Source organism: Prionailurus bengalensis, chromosome D2, assembly GCF_016509475.1.
Source record: "Prionailurus bengalensis isolate Pbe53 chromosome D2, Fcat_Pben_1.1_paternal_pri, whole genome shotgun sequence".
NCBI lineage: Eukaryota > Metazoa > Chordata > Mammalia > Carnivora > Felidae > Prionailurus > Prionailurus bengalensis.
In genome coordinates this window covers 82,253,692-82,280,532 of record NC_057351.1, presented here as the reverse complement: position 1 = coordinate 82,280,532, position 26,841 = coordinate 82,253,692, and the positions used below count along the sequence as shown (strand labels likewise).

At 48.3% G+C, this 26,841-nt stretch overlaps 1 protein-coding gene across 4 annotated transcripts in view; it reads right to left on the bottom strand.

Annotated features, from left to right (window-relative positions):
- The window catches only part of DOCK1 (dedicator of cytokinesis 1), a 530,259-nt gene that overhangs the window by 168,870 nt on the left and 334,548 nt on the right, over nucleotides 1-26,841 (bottom strand). For all 4 annotated transcript variants that reach the window (XM_043597859.1, XM_043597860.1, XM_043597862.1 and 1 more), the window contains one exon: nucleotides 21,832-21,926. In XM_043597859.1, the coding sequence (XP_043453794.1) occupies nucleotides 21,832-21,926 (95 nt within the window). The remainder of the gene's footprint in view (nucleotides 1-21,831; nucleotides 21,927-26,841) is intronic.

The following is a 26,841-nucleotide window of genomic DNA, read 5'->3' as shown; positions in this document are numbered from 1 at the left end:
GTCAGCAAATAGCTGGTTATCAACAGTAAACACCACCGGTTTTATACACTGCCAGTATAGACTTAGGGCTAATGTATGTCGATGTCTCTGCTTAGAAACGTCCAACACAATCTAGAGTAGGTCGCTTTCTTCTAATGTGCATGGATTTGAGAGACGCCCGTAAACAAAATCCCTTACACCCAACACTAACCAAGGAGGATCTAGTTTTTACGTTAACAGAGGTTTTTGTTTTATTCTGTTTTGTTTTAATCTGTCCAACAATAACACCATGGCCACGGGTTCCATTCAATAGTTCCCTGAGCGATGGTACCACTGAGCACGAAGCACCCAGACACGCCTGTACACACAGTTGTATGTGTTCTCAACCTGGTTTATACTCATTAAACCTGTTCGCATAACCTCCTGATTTACTTGAAAATATTACATAACTTGACAGCCTACGACCATGAAAGGGAAGTTGACTTTTATGTGAAAATGAAGTTGGAAGCTTTGAAAAGACAACAAAGATGAATCACTTTGAAAACAGGTGGTGACAACTCAGTTGCTGTGGGCTCAGGTGGGCATGAGACCCCCCAGAAGGGCCCCAGCGATCCAAAAAGAGTTCGAACTGCTGTGCAAGCGGGAGGAGGACATGGCACCAGAGGCGTCATATGCCCGGACGATGATGTGACAGGTTCACCAGGAGACCCGTCTTCAAGCCACCAAACTGTAGCAGAGTGCCAGACCTTCCTCGTGAAATGGACATCCACTTACCGCTTGCAAGTTAAGCGTGGGTGGTATATGCGTATTATGTTTTCAGTGATTCATGACCTCACCAAATGTTTCAATTAACAATCAATTATGTTATGATTGAATTGAATGAAACGTTTCTGCAGTACTGAAAACAGAAAAAAAAAAATATGGGGCACCAGGTGGCTCACTCGGTCAAGCGTCCGACTCTTGGTTGTGGCTCAGGTTATGATCTCACGGTTCGTGAGTTCGAGCCCCGTGTCGGGCTCTGTGCTGACAGTGTACAGCCCGCTTGGGATTCCCTCTCTCTCTCCCTCTCTCTCTGCCCCTCCCCTGCCTGCACTCCTCTCTCTCTCAAAATAAATAAAGAAAAAAAAGAAAAAAGAAAAAAAGTTAGAAGTCCATTGGGATCACTGGTGCTCAATAGATATTTCTACATTGACATCTTTTCTGAAAGGGAAAAACTAATCAGATTATGATTCAATGGAGCTTGCTCCCAACCCTCAACATGGCGGCAAGGAAGAGAGGAATCCCTTCATCATCGCTGCCCCAGCCAGCATGAAGTTTCCAGCTGGGCCAAGAGAGAAGACCCTTCTGTAGGAATGTGCATCTAGGCTATTAGCTTTCTGAGCTTGACACATACTGACCGCTGCTCACAGGTACCAGGGATATTCATCTTATGTCTCTGAGGAACCAGGAAGGTGAAGTCAGCAATGCTTACCATGTGATCTCGAAAGTCCCTCCGTGCATTCTGCAATGGCGAAATAGGAAAGGAAGTAGCCTCATGAAGACCAAAGAATAACTGGGGCGATAGAAGAAGTGTTTGGTTCTCAAAATTTTCGCTGCAGTCACGATTTCCTGGCCCTGATAAAGAAGCTCTGTGGAGAGCTGTGCATTCAAAACCTGCTAACAAATGGAAGGACTGGAGCGTACCACACCTGGAACCCGAAATGTCCTGCCTCTGTTGTTCTTAAGGAACATGGCGAGGGGAGAAAGCCATGAAGTATGGGACGCGAGAAGAGGAAGAGAGCCACAGTCTTCCAGAAATCTCCAAGCTGAGGCTGTGGCAGAGGAAAGGGGTCATGGAAGATGCCTCAGCATCACAGAACTCACCGCCCAATCGCTTCTCGGCCTTTTGGCTAAGATCAAGTGTAGAAGTCACCGCCCAAGGGGAGGGAAGGCCGTGAGCGGGTCAAGGCACCTGCAGACACAGGCTTCGTGCTGCCCATTCCCAAAAACGAAAGCCCTCATTTGAATTAAACAGAAGGAGACACATAGGGCCTCAGAGAGTCTACACTTCAGACATCAGGAGGCCGGTGGCCTCCGGTCCCTACTGGCACAGCGAACACCCCACCCCAGCCTCACCAGTGGCCACGCAGCCGCGATGCAGGTGTGTGGGAGGAACGTTGCGAGAGGGCTATTTTGAGAGACTGGACGGTTTGGATGGCTAATAGGGTTCACTGAAGCTTAAAAGACAAGATCCATCTAGAAATGTTCACAGAAGGATGATTTCACCTGAGTTATTTAAAGCAATGTATCTTTTTAGACGTATCCGCTTATGAGGCCTCTCCCAGGCTTATGTAAGAGGGCAGCCTGAGATGCAGGGACCTCACGCTCACTCTGTACCCACGAGTGTGATCTGCCAGGGAACAGGGTGCAGATGAAAGATTCACGTGGTCATCACAGACACAGGTATATTTTAATCTTTGTTCCCTAAACCCCTTCTTGCTAATGACCTCGTGTCATACTTCAGCGAGAAAATAGAAAGAAACCACACATAGTCTTTCTCCTCATCCAGTCCCCACATCTAGCCCCGTGTTGACCACTGTGCCCACTCCGCCTTCTCTCCTGTCCCAACGGATCGACCGTACTCGGTCCCATCGATGGCCAGCTCTTCCCCTTCCACATTTTCCAACATGGACCTCACGGCTCCCACCGGCCTCCAGGGCCACCACTCACCGCTCCTCTCTCCCAGCATGCCCCAAATCAACAGCGACCATATTGACCCGTCTATACCACAGCCCCCTCCAGACGCCATCACTGTGACCCCTGGCATCCCCAAATCCTGAAGGAGGCGCCCACTTCAACATCCCACTTGCTCTGGGCCCCTACGGGCCGGTCTCCCCCTCACCACGCCAAGGGCACTGCCCTGGTCCACACTGGCAGTGACCCCGTGTGGAAGAACCTACGGCTTCTCTGTAACACCATCTTCCCGTCTCGGACTCTTCTCCTGATAGCAGCAGCTTTTCTCTGCAACTGCTTTGCTGGCTTAGCTTCAACTGTGAAGCTCCTAAAAGGGAGGGAGACCCGGGGTTTCACCTGGTCTGCTTCTCTTCTCCAGCTACAGTCACTCGCCAGGTGGCCGCAGAGGCATCATCTGAATGCTAGGGACGCCCCACGCTGTACCTTCGCACATTCCCTTTCTCCCGAACCTCAGGCTGAAATCTCCACTTGCTCCCTAGATCCGCCCTCCCACTGCCCACGGCCGCCCAGGCACCTCGTAATTCACGGGGCCACGCATTTTCCATGGGGCCAACGTCTACCCCGAGAGGGTGGAAATGGGCTCTCGGGGAAGACGAAGATATTATACCGGCCCGCAGCCTTCCAAAGCACACCCTCCCCTGCAAAAGCTTATTTGTTAGCACTTAATGTCTCTTAATTAAATGTAAATCTAATCTAATCCTTCTCCTTAGGAGGGTGATAATGAAAATCAGGCCGAGAAACAGGGAGCTAGGTCAGGACAGAGCCCGTGAAGGCCCCACCCCTCTAAACTGGACTCTCCTCCAAAACCCCACCAATCCCTTGTGGCTCCAGCCAAAAACCCAGATTCTTCATTTTCCTTCCCTCCCTGCATATTCTAGAGCAGTCCACCTGACCCCCCTCCCCCCGAAACACACCACAAATCCTCCATTGGCTCCTCTCCCCCAAGACCACCTGAGCCCCAGCCACAGCCTGTCCGGCCCACGTTATGCCACGAGCTCCTAACTCGTGCTCCAACTCGGTTTCTGCCTACGCTGCAGACCAGTGTCATGAAAACACGGGTCAGTGATGCCACTTCTCGGTTTTAAACTGTCCGTCAACTTTCCATTTCAAAATAAATCCCTGCTGTAACGGTAAACCGGCCTTCTTCCTGCTCCTTCTGCCCGAGAGCTTTGTGGCACCTGCTCTCTCTGTCTGGAATATTCTCCCATCTACCTATCATTTAGAATGCTGCCTAACTGCCGCCCCCCAGGAGCCCTTCCCCGAGGAGCGGTTCTCAGGCAGGCGCCCCAGTCTGTCACAGCCGCCCTTCAAATCCTCTGGGGGATCCTCATCACCACTGGATATTCCCCAATTTGCTCCTTTGTTTTTGTTTTTGTTTTTTTAATTTGAAATAAACATAAATCTTAGGTGCAGATGTACAGAAAAGTTGTAGAGAGTTCTGGTAGCCACTCCACACTCAGGCTCTTTGGTTGCCGTGGTACATTTGTCTCCGTCAGGCAACTAGCACTGCCTCATTGCTATTCACTAAACCCCACGACTTACTCGGATCTCACCAGTTTCCTCCTAATGTCCTTCTCCTGTTCCAGGATCTCATCTAGAAACCACATCATTTGTAGTCTTCATGTCCCCTCAGGCCCCTGTGGCTGTGACAGCTTCTTGGACTCTTCCCCACCTTTGATGATCTTGACAAGTTTTGAGAAGCCAGTCAGGCACTTTGCAGAAGGTCCCTCAATCTGGGTCCGTCTGAAGTTTTTCTCGTGGTTAGACTCTGGTTTATTAATTTGCTTGTCAGTTTGTTTCTTGTCTGTCCTTTCCCAAATACCCTGAACTCTGATAATTCAGACACCTGGGGCCCCTGGGGGCTGGGTCCGCTCTGCCATGTACTTTCTGTGCCACACCTTTCCCACGCGTGAACAACGATACATGCACATCTCACAAAGCACGCCACGGTGAGACAGCACGGTGAAATTCTCTCCCGTTACGTAGCAGCACGGAATTACACCTGCACCTGCGCCTGAGGACGTCACGCTGGGCTAAAGATGTTCCGATGGAGTTAAGACAAGAGCTCCGTCTTTTGTTTATTTGCAACATCTCTCCGTCTTCTATTTCCATGAGGACCAGGGTACTTGCGGAAAAGTCTTCATTCTCACAGACATCAACCTCTTCGCTATTTCCCTTAAGCTATGGTGTGTCGGCTGCAGGCCAGTTATTTGCTTTACAGCATCTTCTGAGATGCTCATTGTAAATAAGCCCCTATTACCGCCACTCAGGAACGAGGAAGCAGAGACTCCGGATTTAATGGAATCGGCTGACATGATGTGGCTACTCTGTGAACCTAGAACCTGAGCCTTGGGCTGATGCCTCCAGCGCCCTTGTGGCCACCCACTGCCTCTTGGTTTCCCTCCTTGAGCAGCCGCCGCGTGGCTGAGGAGTTACAACATTTACTTGAACGTGATGTGCACCAAATGTCTCAGGTGTTCAAGACCCAGAGGAGGAACACTGCACGAGAGTCCAGTGAAGGGATGAAAGCACTGACGTCTGGAACAGAGAGATCTCAGCACGGACGTCTGGACCAGAGAGATCTCAGTGCTGACGTCTGGAAGAGAGATCTCAGCGCTGACGTCTGGAACAGAGAGATCTCAGCGCGGACGTCTCGACCAGAGAGATCTCAGCGCAGACGTCTGGACCAGAGAGCTCTCAGCGCGGACGTCTGGACCAGAGAGCTCTCAGCGCGGACGTCTGGACCAGAGAGATCTCAGCACTGACGTCTGACAAAGAGAGATCTCAGCATCTGGATGAGCGTGAGTGATGAGAGGGACATGACAGGGAGGACGTGGAGGAAGACTGGCCAAGCCAGACAGAGGAACACAGGTGTGGACACAGCCAACGATGGCCACTGTCCGTGGAATGAACACTAAGGTCACCCAAAACAGTTTACGGAAAGTGTAATTTCTGCACATAGGTTGCCAATTAAAAAGTCTGGGGGCGCCTGGGGGGTGCTCAGTCGGTGGAGCTTCTGACTCTGATTTTCGCTCAGGTCATGATCTCACAGTTTCGTGAGTTCGAGCCCTACTGCCAGCGCAGAGCCTGCTCGGGATTCTCTCTCTTCCTCTCCAACTCGCACTGTCCCTGTCTCTCTCGAAATAAATAAATAAACTTTAAAAACAATAAAAAACAAAGAGTCTGGGAACTGGCAAACTCGGAAGCTTCACGCTATTTTCATGCTTTATTTGTTCCCTTTCGAGAATTTCCAGAAGGCTGGGCACACGTTTAGATCTCCCTTTATCCCCACATCCATCCAATAACAAGTTTACGTGCAGCTCTGGGGGTAAGAAAAAGACCTGTCCTTGGATAGCTCAACCCTGAAGCAGAAATTGGTTTTCAAGATGAAACCTAGAAATCCAAAGGGAATTACTTGAAAGAAACAAAGGCCCAAGAAAAGTGAAATTCAGCAATGAGGCAGAGCAGGATGTGTTTGTCTACAAGAGACGGCCCAATGCACGTAACAACCTCCTGATAGGACTTAAAGATGTTCTCTGCTAACCTGCAGGGCTCAGTGCACCAAACCACCATAAGCCTCCCACGGCATCCGGACACAATCACAAGTTTAAATAACCAAGTTGATAAATATTCTCTTTCTATGAGCAGCAGAATTAAAAAAAAAAAATTAACAAGAAAAGGAAGCTACACGACAACGTGGCACCTCATGTTTTTGGTTTTGGTTTTTTTTTTGCCTTCCCTTCGTCACACTGATGCCACATGACCGTGGGTAAAAAGCTCTCTCCTGGACTCCCAGACCTCCCACCTCCCAGCCTCAGGCACACCTTCGCTCTGGGAGTCTGTGATCCTGACTCGTCCCTCACAGAACAAATCAGAAATCCCACCGAATAAAAATAATTCCCCTTAAGTCTAAGCTCAAGACTTTTGACTAGTCCCAAGGCAACCGCTGCAAAATCTGCCTTGAACTTCATCACTGGGGGTCCGGCCATGTCATCCTGCAGAGCTGGTCTTGCATGGAGCCGACCGGAGGCCATTCTGAAGCTACCAGATCCTTCTTCCTCTTTTCCATGGCCAGAACTCTGAAGCATTCACAGCTCTGGAGGCCTCACTGGGCCCAACCCTGGACACAGACACTGCCACCTGTAGAAAGGACATGTTGTGCAGGGACCTCGGCACACAGATGTGGAAGACCATAGCTCCTCCACTAAAGGAACACTTCCACGCCCCGCCCCCCCACCCCGGGGACCCGATCACTCGCTGTCCAGGAAAGGTTTTAGGGTCTTACTCCCTCCCCCCCCACCAAAGCTCTGTAAACTAAGCAGGAGCAGCAGGGCGCCTGGGTGGCTCAGCTGGTTAAGTGTCTGACTTCGGCTCAGGTCATCATCTCACAGTTCATGGGTTCGAGCCCTGTGTCGGGCTCTGTGCTGACAGCTCAGAGGTGGAGCCTATTTTGGATTCTGTGTCTCCTTCACTCTGTGCCCCTCCCCTGCTCATACTCTGTGTCTCTCTCTCAAAAATAACAAACATTAATTTTTTTTTTTTTTAATTAAATAGGAACAGCTACGAGGAGCATTTTCTTGTCAGAGCTGTATGGGCTGAGCAGGGAGACAGGTGCTACCCAGTGAGGACCCCACGGCTCGCAGCACAGAAAGCAAGCTCTCCTTTGGGGGCCTCAGTTGGCAGGGGTCTGGCTTCCTTGGAGTAGCCTTTGTCTGGGGTGGTAGAGAACTCAGGTTCAAGGCCTCCAACAGGCAAAAAGAGGTTGAAGCAGTCAGAGAACATGGGCTTCATTCACCCTGGGAAGACCACAATGTTAAAAGCACCACAGGGGCCACAGAGAACGATCTCCTGGAACCTCAGACGGGGCACAGAGCTAGGCCCCATCCCCCGGTCACGCTCAGTGCCAGGACCTAGACTCGGGGCCAAATTGGAGGCTGATACCCTCTCAGGCCAGCAGCCCTGGACGTGCACAGGACTTAAAATATAAAGTCATTCCAGTCCACCCAGGCAGGGTGGGGTCAGGATGCACTGAATCACAAAACTGCACCGCAGGACTGATGTCCACCCACTAACAGGGGTCACCGGCACCACAAAGCTCTATGTGGATAGCCCGGCGAGCTGCCCCTCCTGCAAGGGCAGCTCCACGGACAGCGGAGAGAAAGAGGCCAGAGCCTCACGAGCCACCTGCTCTCCAGGCCCCCAAAGCTCGACCCCTAATGCAACAACAGTCCAGTAATAATAGTCATGGGCATGGGGAGGTCAATCCCTCCAGCATCAGTGAAGTGTTACTCTGCTGGGCACTTGGCATACATTAACATGAATCTTTCCAGAATGTTAGTATCCCATAGGTGGCCCATGGCGGGGGGGAGGGGACCACTCTCCCACAGCCACCCGACTCCCAAGGGTGTGCTGAAAACAAAGTATGACCCGCCGTAAAGCGGGCGTGCTTCTCCATCTACAAAGTGAGCCCTTCCTGTGACGCAACCTTAGCAATCTTAGAAAGCTCATCAGGCGATCGCTTTTCCGTCCTGACTCTGGACAGGTGACCATGATGAATCATATACAAAGAAGGGCTATACCACTTCTTCAGGTCCACCATTGAGGACATTTTCTATTAAGTAAGACAAAACAAAAACCACTCCTGCCCCACCTCCAAGGATGGCATTAAGAAGTTCCCTCAGGGTGCCTGGGTGGCTCAGTCCGTTAAGTGTCTGACTTCGGCTCAGGCCATGATCTCACAGTTCGTGGGTTCGAGCCCTGCATCAGGCTCTGTGCTGACAGCTCGGAGCCTGGAGCCTGCCTCAGATTCTGTGTCTCCCTCTCTCACCCCTCCCCATTTGGGCACATGCGCTCTCTCTCTCTCTCAAAAACAAATAAACATTTTTTAAAAAATTAGAAAAAAAAGAAATTCCCTTAGAAACTATAGTCAGGGGAAAGTGGGCCTCCTGTGGAGAAAGACTGTGCCTATCTGATCAGACCCCAAGGAGGCTGGAACTCACAGTGTCCCTCATTTGTCTGGGCTTGGCAAGGCTTGGGAGAGAATGGGCTGCTTTACAACGTGCCGGGTTCCCAGGGGTTCCCTCTGGCCCCTTCCACCCACAAAGATCCCCATCTCACTACACGATCACTTTGAGGTTACTTTTTCGGTGCTGTCTTGTTACGTATGGTTTCCTGTAACTGGAAAACCACCCCAAATCCATCTGATAGGTAGAATAGACATAACAAGTGGGACATTTCCCTTCTCTCCCATTTTCCTCACCATTAGAAACTCACTTCGTGATGCACTGTATGTGAGGGACCTTAAGGTCCGAGAGAGAAAACCTGTTTGACAAATACCGCTCAGAAGAGCCGGGCCCCCATAAATGACACGCAGACCATGTTTACCCTCAGGGTATCTCATAAAAGAGGAGCACTCCATTCTCTTTAAACCAAGCTTAATTCTTAGGTTTAGTACCAAAAATAAACAAATCGATCCAGTATTCAGCTAGACTCCTCCATTCAATGCCCAGATCATCCGCAGGTGAGTGGCGAATTAAAAATACCTTCCGCACAATAAACTGCAGCATCAGACGGGGATGAGATGGCCTTTTACTTTAGTCAAGCAATAACATTCCGTTTGAAGAATCAAATCAGATTTCTGACCCCTTCATCCCCCGGAGGGTGGGGAAAGCAGCCAGGAGGCCAGCTGCCACGTGGAAGGGACTGGGGTGGGGGCGGGGGGGAGCAGTCCCAGGGAGAGAGCCCTGACTGCCACCTGTCAAATGCGACCACTGCAGTCAGGACCGAGATGAGGAAAATGCCCCGAAGAAACCCTAACTGGGAAGTATTTATGGCTTAGCTTCCATCAAAGGAGTACGGCCTGATGAAACACTCCCCCACCTTTTCACAACATACATCCCATCCCGCTGTAGCACAGCAGAGGAGCTCAATCTGACCATTTAGGACTTTCTAGCTCTTGCCGGAAACCTCAGGGTTTTGCCCCCCTGAGCACAGTGCATCAGGAGAGAAGATAGGCTGTCAAGAATCACAGAAAAGGAGAGATAGAGAGGCGCCCTCTAACCTACTCTCCCAGGCCTCTGAATCCCAAGCAGCCCCATGTTAGTGAGGCGAGGGCAACGCATCAGACAGACTGGGGGAGAGAGCTTTCCTGCTATGAAAAATAGATCGCGTGCTAAGAAAGCTGTCAAGGGCTAAAGAGCTGCCCAAACGTCCGGACAGCTCAAGCACTCTCCCCTGCTGGGGATGGTTAATATTTATATTCACAAATATTCACACTTAGCACTGTCTGTCCCTCGTTCAGGCCCTGTGTATCCATGACATGGGAGTTGAGGGGCACCGGGTCTTAAGCAGGGAGAACAGCTCGGGCCATCTCTGATACAGCAACGTGGGAAGAGGCTTTCCGTCGAGGGCTTTTGTTTTGAGCCATTAGAAACCAGTGAACTGAAAAGACCAAGCTGTCAGTGTTCATTTTCTTCCTAAATCAACCAAACTGTAGACTAACACAAAATATTTCACTTTCCAATATAATTTGTATCTTCAATTTCCTTGCAGCTCTGGGAATTTGACAGGTACAGTATTAAGTAAAAACCCTCCTGTGAAGTCTTATTGGAAAGGTCAACATGAAACAGCAGACAGCAATCTCCCTGCTGTGTAGGGACGCCCGCACATAGGTACGAAGGTGGATCACCCTCGCCCATAAGTTCAGAACAACTCTCACTTAAGGAAATTCACGAGCTAACAGATCCCTAAGATAATAAGAAGTACCATTTTTCATTTTCATGAAAAACACAACTGAAATTATTTCTTGGTGGGATTATTTCTTTCTGGAATGATTTCTTTGTGGACACAAATATAAAATGGGTAGCTGCATTGTATTCCTGGAAAAGGACTGCTACAAAAATGTGTCGTGCACTTTTATCGGTCGACTTTGTAAGAAAAAACATTTCCCATCGACATTCTTTCAGTTAGGCGGCTACTCTTTGTTGAGCACCTGCTATGTGCCAGGCAGGGTCACTGGGCGTGGACCAGCCATCATAGTGACAAGGAGGGATTTCTCCCAAGCAGCCTCAAAGATTCAAGCGCCAATGCATAGAATTCCATGAGAAAAGAACAAGGGACACATAAAAGCATCTTGTATGAGCAAAAGTGTATGGAAGATGCCACAATCCTATTGACATTTTGATTCTATGCAGAAATTATACTAAATATTATTATCATATCTTGGGGCACCTGGGTGGCTCAGTTGGTTGAGTGTCCGACTCTTGATTTCAGCTCAGGTCATGGTCCCAGGATTGTGGGACCGAGCCCAGTGTTGGGCTCAGTGCTAAGAGTGGAGCCTGCTTAAGATTCTCTCTCTCTCTCTCTCTCTCTCTCTCTCTCTCTCTGCTTCTCACCCCGCTCACATGCTCTCTCTCTCAAATTAAAAAAAAATTAATAAAAAGATGAAAAATATTATAATTTTTTTAATAAATCTGAAAATATATTACATATGTGATTTTTAAACAATTTAAGTGGTGGAATAATAATAAAATTATTAGTCAATTTTATTTCTGATCCCATGTCTAGAAAACAGCAGGAGTTTGGTAGTTAATGGTGTGATTCCATGTTCATTCTTCAAGATACTCTTATTTCAGGAACTGTATTTCATGGAGCTTCTGTATAGACAGAATCTACAATACCAGGCAGCAGGCTCCCTTAGTATCTGGACAGTCACCATGCTGGTTACAACCAATTCGCCAGCAGGAAGTCCACTCAGTTTCTTTCTGCAAGAGTCATTGAAGATTTTTTTCCAAAGGAAAAAATATTTAAAATGAAAATGTTTAATGTCAACCAAGAAAACCACTACTAAGAGAGAGACAGAAAGGGATGCCTGGGTGGTTCAGTCAAGCGTCCGACTTCAGCTCAGGTCATAATCTTGTGGTTTGTGGGTTCTAGCCCTGCATCGGGCTCTGTGCTGACAGCTCGGAGCCTGGAGCCTGCTTCGGATTCTGTGTCTCCCTTTCTCTCTGCCCCTCCACCTCCTCTCTCTCTCTCTCTCTCTCTCTCTCTCTCTCTCACAAATATAAGTAAACATTTAAAAAAAAACTAAAAAAAAAAAAGGGGAGAGAGAGAGAGAAAGAAAAAACATAGCAGTAACTGAATACGAAAACATATCTGCAACACACATAAGGTTCTTATCCTGCAAGCAGAGAAGGCAAGTGAGGTAAGGACTAAACATTCAAAAATAACTGGTTGATATCCAAAATACATATAAAAACTCACATAACACAATTGCAAAAACAAAACCGGTTAAAAAATGGGCATTTTTCCAGAGAGACATTTTCCCAAAGAAGACAGACAGATGGTCAACAAGCCTATGAAAAGATGCTCAACATCACTCATCATCAGGGACGTGCAAATCAAACTACAGTAAAATATCACCTCGCACCTGTTAAAATGGAAATTATCAACACTATAAGAGATAAATATTGGTGAGTTTGTGGAGAAAAGGAAACCCTTGTGTATGACTACTGGGAATGTAAACTGGTGTAGTCACTGTGGAAAACAGTATGGAGATTCTTCCAAAAAAAAAAAAAAATTGAACTAGCACATAACGGACCAAGTCTCCTTCCAGGGAGATTTCCAAAGGAAACTCAAACACTATCTTGAAAAGATATCTGCACTCCCACGTTCACTGCACCATTATTTACAAAGACCAAAACACAGAAACAACCTATGTGTCCATAGATGGATAAATGGATGAAGAACATGGGATACAGATAGAGATAACGGAGAATCATTCAGCCACAAAAGGATGAAATCTCACCATTTGTGACAACATGGGTGGACCCTGAGGGCATTATGCTAAGTGAAATATGTTAGACAAAGAAAAGACAAACACTGGTGTAATCTCACTTATATGTGGAATCCTATTTATTTATAATTTATAATATTATACTTATGTATAATGTTTTATAAAAGACACATACACAAACTCCCCCAGAAGAGACACTTGCTAATATTCTCTACACATGTCCTACAGGCCAGCCATTAGGAGGGGCGGGATGGATCTAAATTCATGTCAGAAGGACTGGACTCTCTACACCCTTCTTGCTCCCATGGCCATGTGAGCCTGGACAACGCCCACAGAGATTTGCCATAAAGCTGGAGCACCTGCCAGGGCATCTTGGAGAAACATGCCTCCAATTCACAGGCACCACCTGAATACATGAAAGGTCAGCCCTGGCATCCTCAGAGGATGGCCCCTAGGGTTCATTCTAAGGGATGCTGTCTTTGCTGGGGTCATGCAACAGGAAAAGGTGGCGAAGAAATGTGCAAATAAAGAGAAGAGGGTCACTGCAATCAATCACATATATTACTATTAATTACTTGACATCACAGAGATTCAGTTTTTTCCATCTATAAAATGGGGTTTTTAACATTTTGAGTTGAGTGATTCTTTAAAGGGGGCTATCCTGTACATGGAAGGACGTTTAGCAGTATCCCAGGAGTCTAGATGTCAGCAGCCTTCATTTCCCGAGCCGCGACAACAAAAATGTGCCTGGACACTGCCATGTCCCCTGGGCGGGGCCAAATCCCCCGTGGCTGAGAACCACGGAAAAGGTGCCAAAGACCATGTTGGCATCTCACCAGGCATTCAATCCACATCGGCTGCCGCCTCCCTCCCATTCTAGACTTGAAATAAAAGCGTAACAGCACAGGGTCTTACACTGCACATGATTTTTTCGAAGTCCCGGTAGCACTGGAGGTGAACATTTAGGACAAAGGGATCTGGACGGTGACCTTAATAAAACGTATTTCCTCCATTTTGTCATGCGCATTGCAAGAAATTTCATGTATCAAACAGAGAGTGTGCTTGGCATCATTTCTCGTGAAGTGAAGTACCTCCTCCAGGATTAAGTGCCAGCAGACGGCCTCATCAACGCCAGCCACGAGCTCACAGCAAGGTGTGCAGTGTCTCTGAGAATTCTTCAGCAGACTTTGCCCTTTCAAAACTTTCCTCTGAAACGAGCTTCCCTCAATAAGAGTCCCGGCTAAGGGCTCTTCATCACTGCCATGCCTTTGAAGAGTAGCTTGAGTTCTCATCTCTGAATTAAATAAAGAGGCAATTTGAATAAAACCCAAGTGTATAAAAGATCTGCGTTATGTGTGATAAATTGGTTATACAGAACGAGGTAAAATCTGGAATTATTTGTTTTCAGGCCAAGCTTAATTATTAAGCACAGAGCAAAAGCACGCATACCGTTGGATAACTATATGGAAAGTACTAAAATAATTTATGAAAATGCCATAAAGGATACATGGGACTGCAAACTGGTGGCAAAGTACCACATGGGTGGGGGTCTAAGTCCTGCTCAGAGATCCAAGGTGCCCTTACTAGATCTGAAGCAACATCCGTCTTGAAATCCCAGGGCTTCACGGTGGCCAGCCGAGCCCCAGAGAAACATCTCCCGTGTTTCCCCCAGGAGACCAGCCAGAACCGTGCTCAGGGATAGCCCCGGTTGGCCCAACCAAGGAGGCAGGCCTGTGCCTTCACCGTCTACAAACTGGGGTCTGAGCAGCAAGACATCTCAGGTGAGGCCAATTTCCTTGGAGAAGCACACAAGTTCAAAGACCGATATTATTAAGTGTGAGAGCTGGGTGAAACGTGGGCATGCTGAGCTCCGGGGAAATTTTCATTCCAGAATGTTTTCATTACACTGACGTTGAATTCCTCTTTCTTCCACCGAAAAACAATACTTATTTATTTATTTTTCCTGTGGTCTTCAGCAAGTTGTGTGGTGACAGTGTTTCTGTCAACGGCCTGAAACTGTATACAGTTTCAAAGGGAAAAAGGATTCTGAGGTGTGCTTAAAATCTTCAAGCCGTTGGATATGCAAAGCCTCGGTAGGAAACCGGTAAATTTAAAAAATAAATTAAATTAAAAGTAACAACATCAACTAAAACCTCAGGCTTCAAAGGAAGTAAAAAGATGTTGAGGAGAAATAATCCAAGAGTCTCCGGAGCCCCAAATGCTTTATATCCATGCTTTCAACTTGCACAAAGATTTCAGCTGCGTGTCCTTTCGCGGGAGAGGTGTTTCCTGAGCAGGAGATTGAGCAGGAAAACACAGTCCTTCCAGACTGGGCCGTTTTCAGCTATCGCTGTTGTCAGGGCCCCTGAGGCAGATCCCCAGTGAGTGGGGACCCCCTACCTCGCTTTCTCTCACCCTAAGGCAAGTGGCACATTTCCTCTGCTCTGAGCCCAGGGCACAGTGTGGACAAGGACGAAAATTCTTCCACAGCAATGAAACCAAATGGCGCTGTACCTGCAAACAGCCTACCCTGCAAATTTGCTTTCTGAGCATTATCATGATTTATCCTTAAGAAGCCTGGCATCTCAAAGGTAGACTACCTTTCTAAGGCTTAAGGCCCTTTCTTGTCCTGACTATACGCCAGATTAATTTTGGCAGAAACATCCATGAGCTTGCCATCTTGGACTCTGATACATCTGATGGATACTACTTATGAGTGGGGAAATGTGCTGCGTTTAAAAGGAGAGAAATGGCTACGTTATAAAAATGTGCATGGGAAATTTACCCCACGAAGGAGCCACACGCAAGTATGCGTGTGTGAATATGTGATGTGCACAATCAGGGTGGTGGAAACATACTACATTGTATTCATGCATCGAGGCTAACAAATCCCGGTCAAAAGATGCCTGAATCATGGAGGAGAGAAGAAGGCGTAGAAGAGGCCACACAGAAATGCACTAACACCGTAGGCCCAAGAAAGGTGGTCAAAAACAGATGGTAAAAACATCGGCCTGGACTGTTCTGGGACAGTCTCCACGTGGCCATGATCGAAACTAGGGCTTTGACGCAGGAAGGAAGTAGCAATAATGATCTCACAAATTCTGAGATGAGATACAATTTCAGGGTTGCGGGGCGCCTGGGTGGCTCAGTCGGTTAAGCGACCGACCTCGGCTCGGGTCATGATCTCACGGTTTGTGAGTTCGAGCCCCGCGTCGGGCTCTGTGCTGACAGCTTGGAGCCTGGAGCCTGCTTCTGATTCTATGTCTCCCTCTCTCTGCACCTCCCCTGCTCGTGTTCTGTCTCTCTCTGACTCTCAAAAAATCAATAAATGTTAATAATTTTTTTTTTTAAATTTCAGGGTTGCTAAGGACAAATATTAGATTAAATGGATTCCAGATATAGTAAAACCAGACCATCACTTCTGACTGATGGTCTTCAATGTTTAAACGGTCGACAACTAGACAATGCTCTATTTGGCAAGTTAGCAAAACCCACTCATTTGACAAGCTAGTCTTTCAGACAGGTCCAATTATGACCAGGCTCTGTTACAGCCAGTAGATTCCAACTGGCAATATCCTAAGCATTTCAAAATTGAAATGACCATCTCTTCCCTTTTCTGTGAGCAGAATTTTGACTTCCCAACCGACTCCTTAACTGTGATGTTCTCTTGTTTGATATGTCATTTAAGGATCTGTAACATATATCATCAGTCTCCGCTGACAAATTGGCAAGGAACTTTTTTATCATCCAGCGAGAATTTTGCAAACCATTATTTTTGCTTTGTCTTCCAGGTAGCTTCAAGTTGCTCGGCTTCTAGAGAGCTTCATGTTTTCTCTGTGGTTTTACATGTTCTATTTTATATTCGGGGCCTACGAATCGCTACTTGCAAAACAGACCAAGTCCTGTCTGAAAGTGGGTAGGATATAAACCACAAGTCATAAATATAATCTCCTTTTGGCCCCAGCTTAGAGCAAGAAGCACAAGACACAGAAACTGTGCTAATCTACAGGAATGTTTCAAAACGATGGATAATCGCTGTTGCAAGGTAGGAGTATTCTGAGGAAGTAAACATGTTGGTTTTATTCCTTTTTCATCTTGAGAGAGGGACACAAACAACAAGGCCTAGTGAGAATCCGAACCAGGGTAGTTGAATTTGTTTTTCGTTCTGCTGCCAAGACTGAATGGTTGACAAACGTAGAAAGGGTTTTGTACCATGTTCTGCACTCAGTATGAGTTAGAAAGTCTAATTCTAAAAATCTACTGCTCTTTTTCTCACCCAGTATAGTGTAGAAGTGTCTTTCTCAAGTGACATTATGGCGGTTAATAACAGATGCTTTCTTCAAGGTGAAAAAGAGATTCGGTGAAACCAGCGAGTAGACTCAATGCCTACTGGATCACTCCTACGCCTTAAAATTCGAGTCAGGGATTTTTAGCGTACAAACACCCTCTATGACAAATCCAAGTCCTAAGACTAGAAGAAAGGCACGGAAGCTCAACCAAGTGGTCACGTTTCCGCTAGCAACCAAGGAGAACTCTTCAAGAGTCGCAGCGTGAGTCCTCAACATTAGACTATGCTGCCCACCCTGCGAAGCTTAACTCTGAAAAAGCTGGCTAATGTGAGTTCAAGGATGGATACCAGCACTTCGAGACTCAGGTGAAGGTCTCTGCTTCCAACACAGCCTCAGATCTTACACGGAGACTTAGCCTTTGCCTCCCTCCGGGAGGATTTTAAAGCACTTCTGGGTAACAGGCAAGCACATTTCTACTCTCTGAACTGTGCTTGTCTTAAATGTCACCTTGCCATCTGGCACTGTCTGATCCTACAGCGGAGCTCTAACGTCAGGCCACCACCAGTCGGTTGCTATCCACAACACGGCGACCGAGCAACTCCTGTCCTTGGGACATTCATTGTGCCTTCTAACTTTGATCCTTGGTTTTGGAGTTGTTGCACCAGAACTGACGGGTGCCATCTTTAATTACATTTAAGAAGCCCCAGGTGTTGAGATGGTGCCTTTTGCAGATGCAAAGCTGAACAAGCACACAAATGTTTATTAGGAGACCGCAGGGGTTGAGTTTGTCCATTTCTAAGCTGGGGATGGTAAAACCGCGTGTCCAGCTGTACCATTAATATTTTAATACGGACTCCTGAAAGCTTCTGGGCATCGCTGCTCATCCTGTGGAGGCAAGGAAGCCTCTGATACATGCCAAGCAGAGGAAGAGCAGGGAAGTCTCGCAACACAGAAGGTATCGAGCTATTAAGTTACAGATTTTTTAAGAAGGCAGATAACGGCATAGAAACAATGCTATGTGGCATCTACGTAACTTCTGTAGGAAATGATCTTACTGCACTATTAATGACCTTTTATTCTTCTAGAAGTTTACAACAGGACTCCAGTAGTAAATGATATCCTCCTTAACAGCATACACTTTTCATGGCGACAAAAGCTGAGTAAGAATGTTTTGACTTCCAGGGGGCGCCTGGGTGGCGCAGTCGGTTAAGCGTCCGACTTCAGCTCAGGTCACGATCTCGCGGTCCGGGAGTTCGAGCCCCGCGTCAGGCTCTGGGCTGATGGCTCGGAGCCTGGAGCCAGTTTCCGATTCTGTGTCTCCCTCTCTCTCTGCGCCTCCCCCGTTCATGCTCTGTCTCTCTCTGTCCCAAAAATAAATAAACGTTGAAAAAAAAAAAGAATGTTTTGACTTCCAGGCTTAACATTCACTTAGATACGTAGGAAATCTTGCAGGAAAGTCCCACTCGAAGGACACCAGGGTTAAAAACAACAACACTCTCTTTGAAAGACAGGAAACATACTCAGGGTAGCGGGGTGGTTTTAGAGGGTGTGCTCGGGATTTAAATACCGGCCCCATCAATTCCCAGCTGTGCGTCTTTTGGCAAGTTACCCAAGCTTTATGCTTCGATTTCCGCATCTGTAAAATGGGCATAAAAACCCAGCCGTCTCAGAGCGCTGCTGCGGGTTTTACGGCCATGAGTACCGCGTGTCCCCACAGCGGCGCCTGGCACGTAGAAAGCAGCCAAATACTCATCTTGAGTCTTAGGGGGCAAACACGGAACACATCACAAAGAAGGACTGCATTCAATAAGAAAATGAAATAAACGCTTCATTCTGAAGCTGGCATTTAAACCCAAAGTTAGAGAAAACTGCAGGGTCACTAAAGCAGATGTCTTGAGATAAAAGTTTTAAGTTTTAGCGAGTTGGTGGCACAGAAGTAATACCTTTCCTTCCAAAACCCAATTGATTCAGCTTCTAAAAACGGACACTGTTTACTCAACAGAGGGGGCAGCATTTGGGGTGGTGGGAAGATTCCAGAATGAAGATTACGATCACTGCTGCCCAAACTTTGACCGAAACACCTCCGTTGTGGCTTACGCCTCTCTGTACGTGTTGGCTTCGGAATGTGCTCCTGGGGAAGGCGGCAGTGTGAGAGGGACCTGGATGGATTTGAGCCTCTCACAGCCCGAATCTCCGCAAATCAAGGAGATTTTACTTGGTACCAACACTCCTCCGTGAACGTGTCCATATACACACGTGCGTGCCCATACACACGCACCACGTGTATACTTACACACACACAAACGCTGCTCATCCTTGGAAAGCGCTGCCAGAGGAAACGCTGCCGGCTGGATGGCCTGGTGTCATAGTGCTAGGATTTTAGATTAGACCATCCTGTACGACATTTGATGTGCAACATGAGTCAGACCATAGGGATTTTATACTCAGTGTGTCCGCTGTCGAGATGTCCTTTGGGGCTACAGCCTACGTGCACCCTGAACAAGATAAAAGGATGGGCTCCCCCCTCTAGACTTTAATTCTTTTTTTAAAATTTATTATTTATTTTGAGAGAGAGAAAGAGAGAGAGGGAAAGGGTTAGAGAGAGAGAATCCCAAGTAGGCTCTGTGCCATCTGCTCAAAAGCCTGATGCGGGGCTTGAACTCATGAAGCGTGAGATCATGACCTGAGCCGAGATCAAGAGTTGGACGCTTAATCGACTGAGCCACCCAGGTGCCCCCAGACTTTAATTCTCTTATCACCTACACAAGACTTTATGCCCCAAAGTGTCCATCACATCCCTTGCTATGAGGACACAGCACCCTATGGCTTCTCCCTCACAGATATTCCTTGCCCCCCAAACAAGACTCTCCTCCTATGGCGAGATGCAAAGGGTTGGGTCTGAGATGCCACCACACACCTGTATCTCTGTCATGAGGCTGGGCCCCGTGGAGGTGCCCTAGTGAGTAAGGACACAGGGACAAGGCTAGACTGATGTACAGGGAGCATGTGATTCCAGAGGCCACAGGTCAAGCCACCTTCTCACTGTAGAAATAACAGAACATGTCGGGAGAAGCTGGACAGAATATCCAGAGAAGGAAACCCTAAACAAGTGCCCCTCACTCGGAACCAAAGACCACGTGGCTTTCACCCGCATGTGGCTCTGGGGTAATGCTCCCAGACTTCAGGGCTGGCAGCAGGAGGCAGACGGCGGAGTGGTGGGAAGAGGCAACAATGCAATCTTCATGCTAAAACTGAAAACAGACTCTCACTCATCATAGAGTAGCATAAATCAATACACTGTGGCCACACCTTCCTTGACAGTTTCCCCCGTGGGACCCCCGGGATCAGAGGCACCGAATCAAACAATTTGGGGGCATGAGTCACATCTGACCTTTGAGGGGGCAGTGCCCCCTCCCCTGCCCTGGGTGTAGAATGCCTAGGCTGGGTGCCAGGCCACGGCCGCTCTGTAGGAGAGACGCAGGTCAGGTTCACGTGTGGGGTCACAAGGTGGAGAGCAGAGTCCGCACCCACCACCTCCCGCACTCTGCGCAGGGCCCTGCCTGTGGTTCTGTTCAGCAAGAGACCCAGGTCTACGGTTTTTTCAATGACATGGCAAGCCATTGTTTGTTGCATCAGGGAAAAGGCAAATCAAAACCACGATGAGACACACAACACATCTATCACAAGGGCTAAAACGAGGACAGCAAATGCTGGCAAGGATGCAGAAACACTGGATCGTTCTTACATCGCTTGTGAGAACGTAAAATGGTACAGCTATCGCCTGGCAGCTTCTATAAAATTAAACATGTAGTTACCATACAACCCAGCGTACCTACCCCAGGGCATTTATGCCCGAGAAATGAACTTATGTTCACACACAAATCTGTACATGAATGTGCATAGCAGCCTTATCCATAGTAGCCCCAAACTGGCAAGCACCCAGACGTCCTTCGTCAGATGAATGGTTAAACCATCTGTGGTCCATCCATACCCTGCAAGGCCACCAGACAAAGAAAAGGAAGAAACTATCGATATGCCCAACAGCAGAGTGAAAAAAGTCCATCCTAGAAATGTTACATTCGGTAGAATTCCATTTATGTATCACATTGGAAATGCCAAAATTTTAGAAGTGGAGAAAATAGGAGTGGCTGCCCGGGTTTAGGGAGGGGGGAGGTGGAGGGGCGAGAAGGATGTGTTATCGATGGGCAACAAGAGGGACCCTTGTGCTGGTGGATTCAAGAACAGGCGCGGAGGACACACACAAGTACAATGGGAATAGCGGTGTAACACTGGTGAATCATATCCATGCCGACTCCCTGGGAGCAGAATCGTGCGATAGTCTTGGAAAACGTTATCATCGAGGGAACCTGGCTTTGTAAAGTATACACAAGATCTCTCTGTATTTCTTTTTACAACCGCACTGCCTATGAATCTATAACTATCTCCATAAAAAATGCAATAAGAAATAAGGGGGGGAAAAAAAAGAGGTCGGGGGAATTTCTTCCAGAAATCACATGTGATTGAGAACCCAATGATCACTGCTGGTGCTTACAGGAAGTAGAGAACACAAGAGCTGGAACGTTAACCAACAGCCTTCACAGCGAAATGATAAACCGGGCACAGGATTAATATTTAATAAGTATGAAGAAAATGCTCACTCTTTAAAGCTGAAATGAGAAAATGCAAAGACCTTTCAAAAACCTCGACAGGGTGAGAAACACTTGGGCTAATAAACACACGTGATTAAAATACGACGGCAAATGGATGGCAAGAGATAGACAAAGGTCGCCTCTGACGAAGGCTAAGGAGGGGTTAGGGCTCAACTCCCTCTTTCCCCAGGGGGAAAAAGCCCTGCATCGGCACAAGGAAATCACCCCATCTCCAGGTCCGTTTCTCCAAATAATTGTCTGCACCGCAGAATGGGGAGGATGTGTTCTTTGTAGGAGAGCCCCCATGGTATCCAGGCAACACCACTGTGCCCACCAGATGTGAATTAGGCACCTTGTAAAAGGTGAGAGCTTTTCTCCCGGTACTTACTTATTCTGCATCATGTTCATTATCACCCAGTCGAAAGGGTAGACGTTCTTCCCAATGAGGTTCTTAAACATGATGAATGTTTCCATCAGGAAATCCTGAAATAAAAAACAGAACACTGAAACAGCCCACCAAGAGAAAGGAGAAAACCAATCCCCCCTTGAATAATTACAGTATAAATGACTTCTTTTTTTTTTTTTTTTGGCTGAACGAAAACAATCTAAAAAGTAATGAAGATGTATTTCACAGGAGCTGTGCCTGATTTCTACTTTTCTGTTTGCCTGAGCACCTCCTGTCTGCGATCACGTTTTCAGGGATGTATTCAGAAACGGCACCCGGTACATCTAATGGTCATAAGGAGTAGATTTTCAGGTTACCCATATGCATTCTTTCTGCTTGTAGGGAAACAGATATTTTGCAAGCATCACATGCGGGTTGTAGCTATTTGTTCTGTTTACTCTAAATCCATTTTTCATTACGAACAGGGCCCATCAGGTGGAATACGGGGTATTAACATCCATTCCTTTTTTTTAGTGTAACTTAACAAGGAAAAGCCTCGGGCGGGAACTCCCGACCGCCTGCACCTGTCCAGCTTGCCATGACCCTCTGAGCATCTACGCGGTCGCGTGGTCACTTTCATCTGGCAGCTACGACCCCACATGCTACTCAGCGATTCTTGTGCTGTCTTGGGCACGATTCTTTGCTCTTTGCGGGGCATGCCCTGCCCTGCTACCCTGCTTCCACGCTAAGACTGCTCCTGGCATCAGGAAGGGACACCCCTTTTCCTGGGGGCTCCGGCCTGTGCCTGTCAGAAGTGGGAGAATTTCATGAGCCTGACAGCTTGGCACTTGTTCTGAACTGCCTGGAACAAAACTAGCATTTATCCTCAAAAGCACACGGCCCCAGGAGTCTGCATGCTCCCTCAAGGTCCGGGGTGGGCAGGGGAAAAGCAACAGAGCCTTCTCTTAGAAAAATGAGGTCGTGGTCGGAGATTGCCCAGTGAGTGGCCGTGTGTCATTTATTTAATCTACGGAACCATAAGGAGGCGCAACGGCCGTGAGGACTCGGGCGACGAACGGAAGGAAGTTAAACGGCCAGGAACGCGACTCTTAGCAAAGTTCGAAACAGGCGGTTCTCGCCAATAGGTACAAGCTCAATTTGACAGAATCAATAAGCTGATGCGCAAAGTTAAATACTTTCACGGCAACCTTAACGGCAATGTCGGGCTCTGGTAAGTCGTGCCTGCGGTGGGCCCCCCACTATGACTGAGACCTCAGGGAGCAACTGTGATCCCTTCCCCCTTTTGACAACAGGGGCCCCCAGTCGAAGAGAGGTTCGGGACGTAGCCAAAGTCAAGAGAGAAGAGGCATCCCAACGTCCTCCAGACCCTGCTCACACGAGCTCGGACCACCAGGGGTGCTCCGGGCAACTCAGACACAACGCACAGCACCTCTCCCCCGGTCGATGACCGCCATGCAGAGCTCACCACTTAAGTTTCCCCGCTTTGCCAAGACTTTCACATTTTAATGACCAGGTTGCACATTTGGCCGGCTGGGTGCCATAATTTAGCCACATCTCTATTTGCATAAAATTGCTGGCTTTCTTGCTGATCACTCCTCAAAGCCTGATAATTGAGATACAGGGTCTGGGTTTTATTATTCTGGAAGAGGAGCATATTTTCCCAACTCCCTGATTTTTTTTTTCGAGGAAACACAGCCCCATACTTCATTAGTATGGCTCAGCTGTTCAATGTTGGTACTTTGCTGATCAGACAAAACTCTGCGTATTGTGGAGGATGAGGTTCTGCAAAGGCGTCCTTGTCGGTCTGCATAATTTACTAGGCATGGCGATGGTCCCCACCATGGCCGATGAGGCTTAGCAGACTATTACGCTGGAAGCTCCGAGTCAACAAGGGGAGACAGAGGACTGATACAAGGTTTTTTGTGAAAATTTCAGCTCTCAGCACCAATTCCTTCCCGCGGCATTTTCCAGTTTGATTGTTATGGGGGTACCAGATGCCCCATACGATAAGTGGGCAGCTCTAACAAAAGGCACCAATGCGTAGGCGGAATCTTCTTGTCATAAATCCACCTGCTTCTATCTATCCCTACCCCCATCCACCTGAATAAACGGTCATCCTCTCTCACCTGGACTGCCAAGGAGAATCCTAGCCCGTCTACCTATGTCCCCTATTGTCCCTCTCGATCCCCACGCTTGACCCAGAATGGCCTTTTCAAGTTGTAAACCTGGTCAAGGCACCAACACTTCCCAACCTCCCATTCAGCCACATCCCCAGGGGGTTCCCAATGTTCTGAGATTAAAGCCAAAATGTTGTGACTCCCAGAAGTAAGAAATTCTGCTTTGCCAAAGAAATAACTGTTTCAGAGAAGGACCCTCAACAGATGCTAAACTCATCAGATGAGGAACTGTCAGGGGATTGGATATCTGCCGACATTTTGTGCGTGCCAAAGTATCACCCAAAGACTACGTGCTAATTGTAACGGGGTACATAGCTTCACAACGGGGAGATCAGGCTGTAACCGCTGTCAACCAAGCAATCAAACTTCTCGTCAGTAATGGTCAGCTTGGCAATCCCAGCCTCCCAGTGGGCACAACATCAAAGAGCACTTAACACCAGCTCTGAAACACCCTTGCCAAAAGGATGAACTTGAATTTTAGGCCAACCGTCCAGTCTGCAGGACCTATGGAGGGATGCAGAAACACACTGAAAGGCATCCCAAAGCAGCACGGAGAAAGAAAAAAAAACCAAGGTGAGGCACTTGTTCTAGCAGAAAGAGAGACGAAGGAGGTACAACCACATGCAATGAGTGAATGTGGGCTGGATCCTGATTTGCGGAAGCCCCTAACGAAAGACAAGAAAGACTGGACAGAATTGAGAGAATGCGAATACCAATGGCACCAATGAGGGCATGGCTGCTATGTTCAGGAAAGGCAACGAGGCCACTGGAGAAGATCTTCATTCCCGAGAGAGGCCTGCTGAACCACCAGGGGAGACACATGGTTCTCACACACTTACGGGATGTGGCTGCCCAGCTGGTGAAACAGAGAGACGCGGCAGAGGCAGACACGGTGTAGTGCTCACCACCGATGCCTTTGGGGGACAGGGGCAGTAGAGTTTTCGCTGTGCTGTTCTTTCAGCTTCTCCGTATGTTTGAAGCTTCTCACGATAAATAGGGGAAAGAGTACAAGCGAAACTGGGGGAAGATGCATGAGAGCCAAGGACCCCATCAACGCCGGCACTGGGTCTTGACTCCGCGCTGCAGTTCCGCAAGATGTTGCCCCCCGGGGAAAGCGGGCGCAGCGCCCACAGACCTCTCTCTTTACTGCCGCGGGTGACTTTACAATTACCCCAAAAAGTTTACTCAAAAAATAAAAAATAAATAAGTAAATAAATAAGTGTCTGAAAAAATAATTTTAAAACAATTCAGGGGAAAATAGCAAACAAACGGTGTAGAAAGTCGACAACAAACAAGCAAAGAGCACAGAGTGTCTCCGCTTGGCCTGTGGGGTCCACGCGGTTTGACATCCCAGCCTCTGTCCAGGCTCATCTCATCCCTGGTACTGCTGCCCCCCCACCGACGGCCTCCCCCCACCAGAGGCTCCTGTACATGCTGCCCCCCCACCCCCCCCACAAACTGCATGGCTCTCCCTTCTTCAATACTCCACAGTCCTCTCCTTTGTAAGGGAGGCTTCCTGACCACCCGACCCAGTCCAGTCTAGCTATTTTACAAGGACCATGCCCTTGCAGCATGGATAGCTGGAATTGGTTGGAAGGACTCCCTGATGAGCTGCGATGTTCTCCACCAGAATGTAGGCCCAGGAGGACAGGAACTGTCTGCTTTGCCCACGGCTTCCTCCACTGTTCTAACACAAAGTTGGTGCCCAATAAATAGCTACTCACTGGATTCACTCTGAAAGGGCTCTGCACCCCCCAGATTCACCGTCCGGGGAGGAGGACCTACACTACGGCTTCATCTACAAGGAAATGGTCACAAGAAGTAGAGAAACGTGTTCGGCGCAAGACTCCTCCTCCCACTCAGGACGCCACCCACACAGGCTGCAGGTTACCCTGTGGTGGCTGCTTCACACGGCGCTCAAGGCTCACCCAACATCGGGATGTTTCCCGGGCGTGGACAGTCACCTGCTCCGGTCCTTGCTTTCCCAACCCCCACAAGCATCCTCACTCACTGCTACCGGGCATGAGACATCAGCACCACCTCGGTACAGGCTGATGGCCGAGTGGGACAGACAAGGAAAGGAGGAAGGAGCACAGGGCGTGCGTCCGCCTGGTGAGACCAGGGCAGGTGTCAGGTCAGGGTCCTCCGAAGGGGTGGGACTGAAGCTGCAGGAAGGGGGTAGGGCATTCCAGAGAGAGGGCCCTGCTCACTCACAGGTCTGCCAGCTTGGCTTCTTTAGGTTAGAACCTAGAAGTGGAGGGCCACCTGGGCGGCTCAGTCGGTTAAGCGTCCGACTTCGACTCAGGTCATCATTTCACAGTTCATGGGTTTGAGCCCCGCGTCGGGCTCTGAGCTGACAGCTCGGAGCCTGGAGCCTGCTTTGGATTCTGTGTCTCCCTCTCTCTCTGCCCCTCCCCCACTCTCTCTCTCTCTCTCAAAAATAAATGAACATTAAAAACAAAACAAAAAAAAGAACCCAGAAGTGGAGAGGCCATGGGGACAGGCGGGGCTGCTCGGGGACACACAGCCAGCCACGAGTCCAAGGTGGAGGCAAGAGGGCTACAGTACTCGGGTGCCACGTTCACTCGACATTTAACCAGGAAGCGTCACTTCTGCCCCTACTGTCCTTGGATATGGGACACTGCCCATTCGGTCCCTCAACAGACGCTTCGTAAAGGCCATCTACTGGGAAATTTGGGAGAAGCACCAAGACCGCTCTCTTCCCCGCAAGGTCCGGGGCACTGTGCATCACTTCTGATCTTACCGTGGACACTGCAAGTTCTCTCCTGGTGTTCCTGATTCTGACACTGGACAC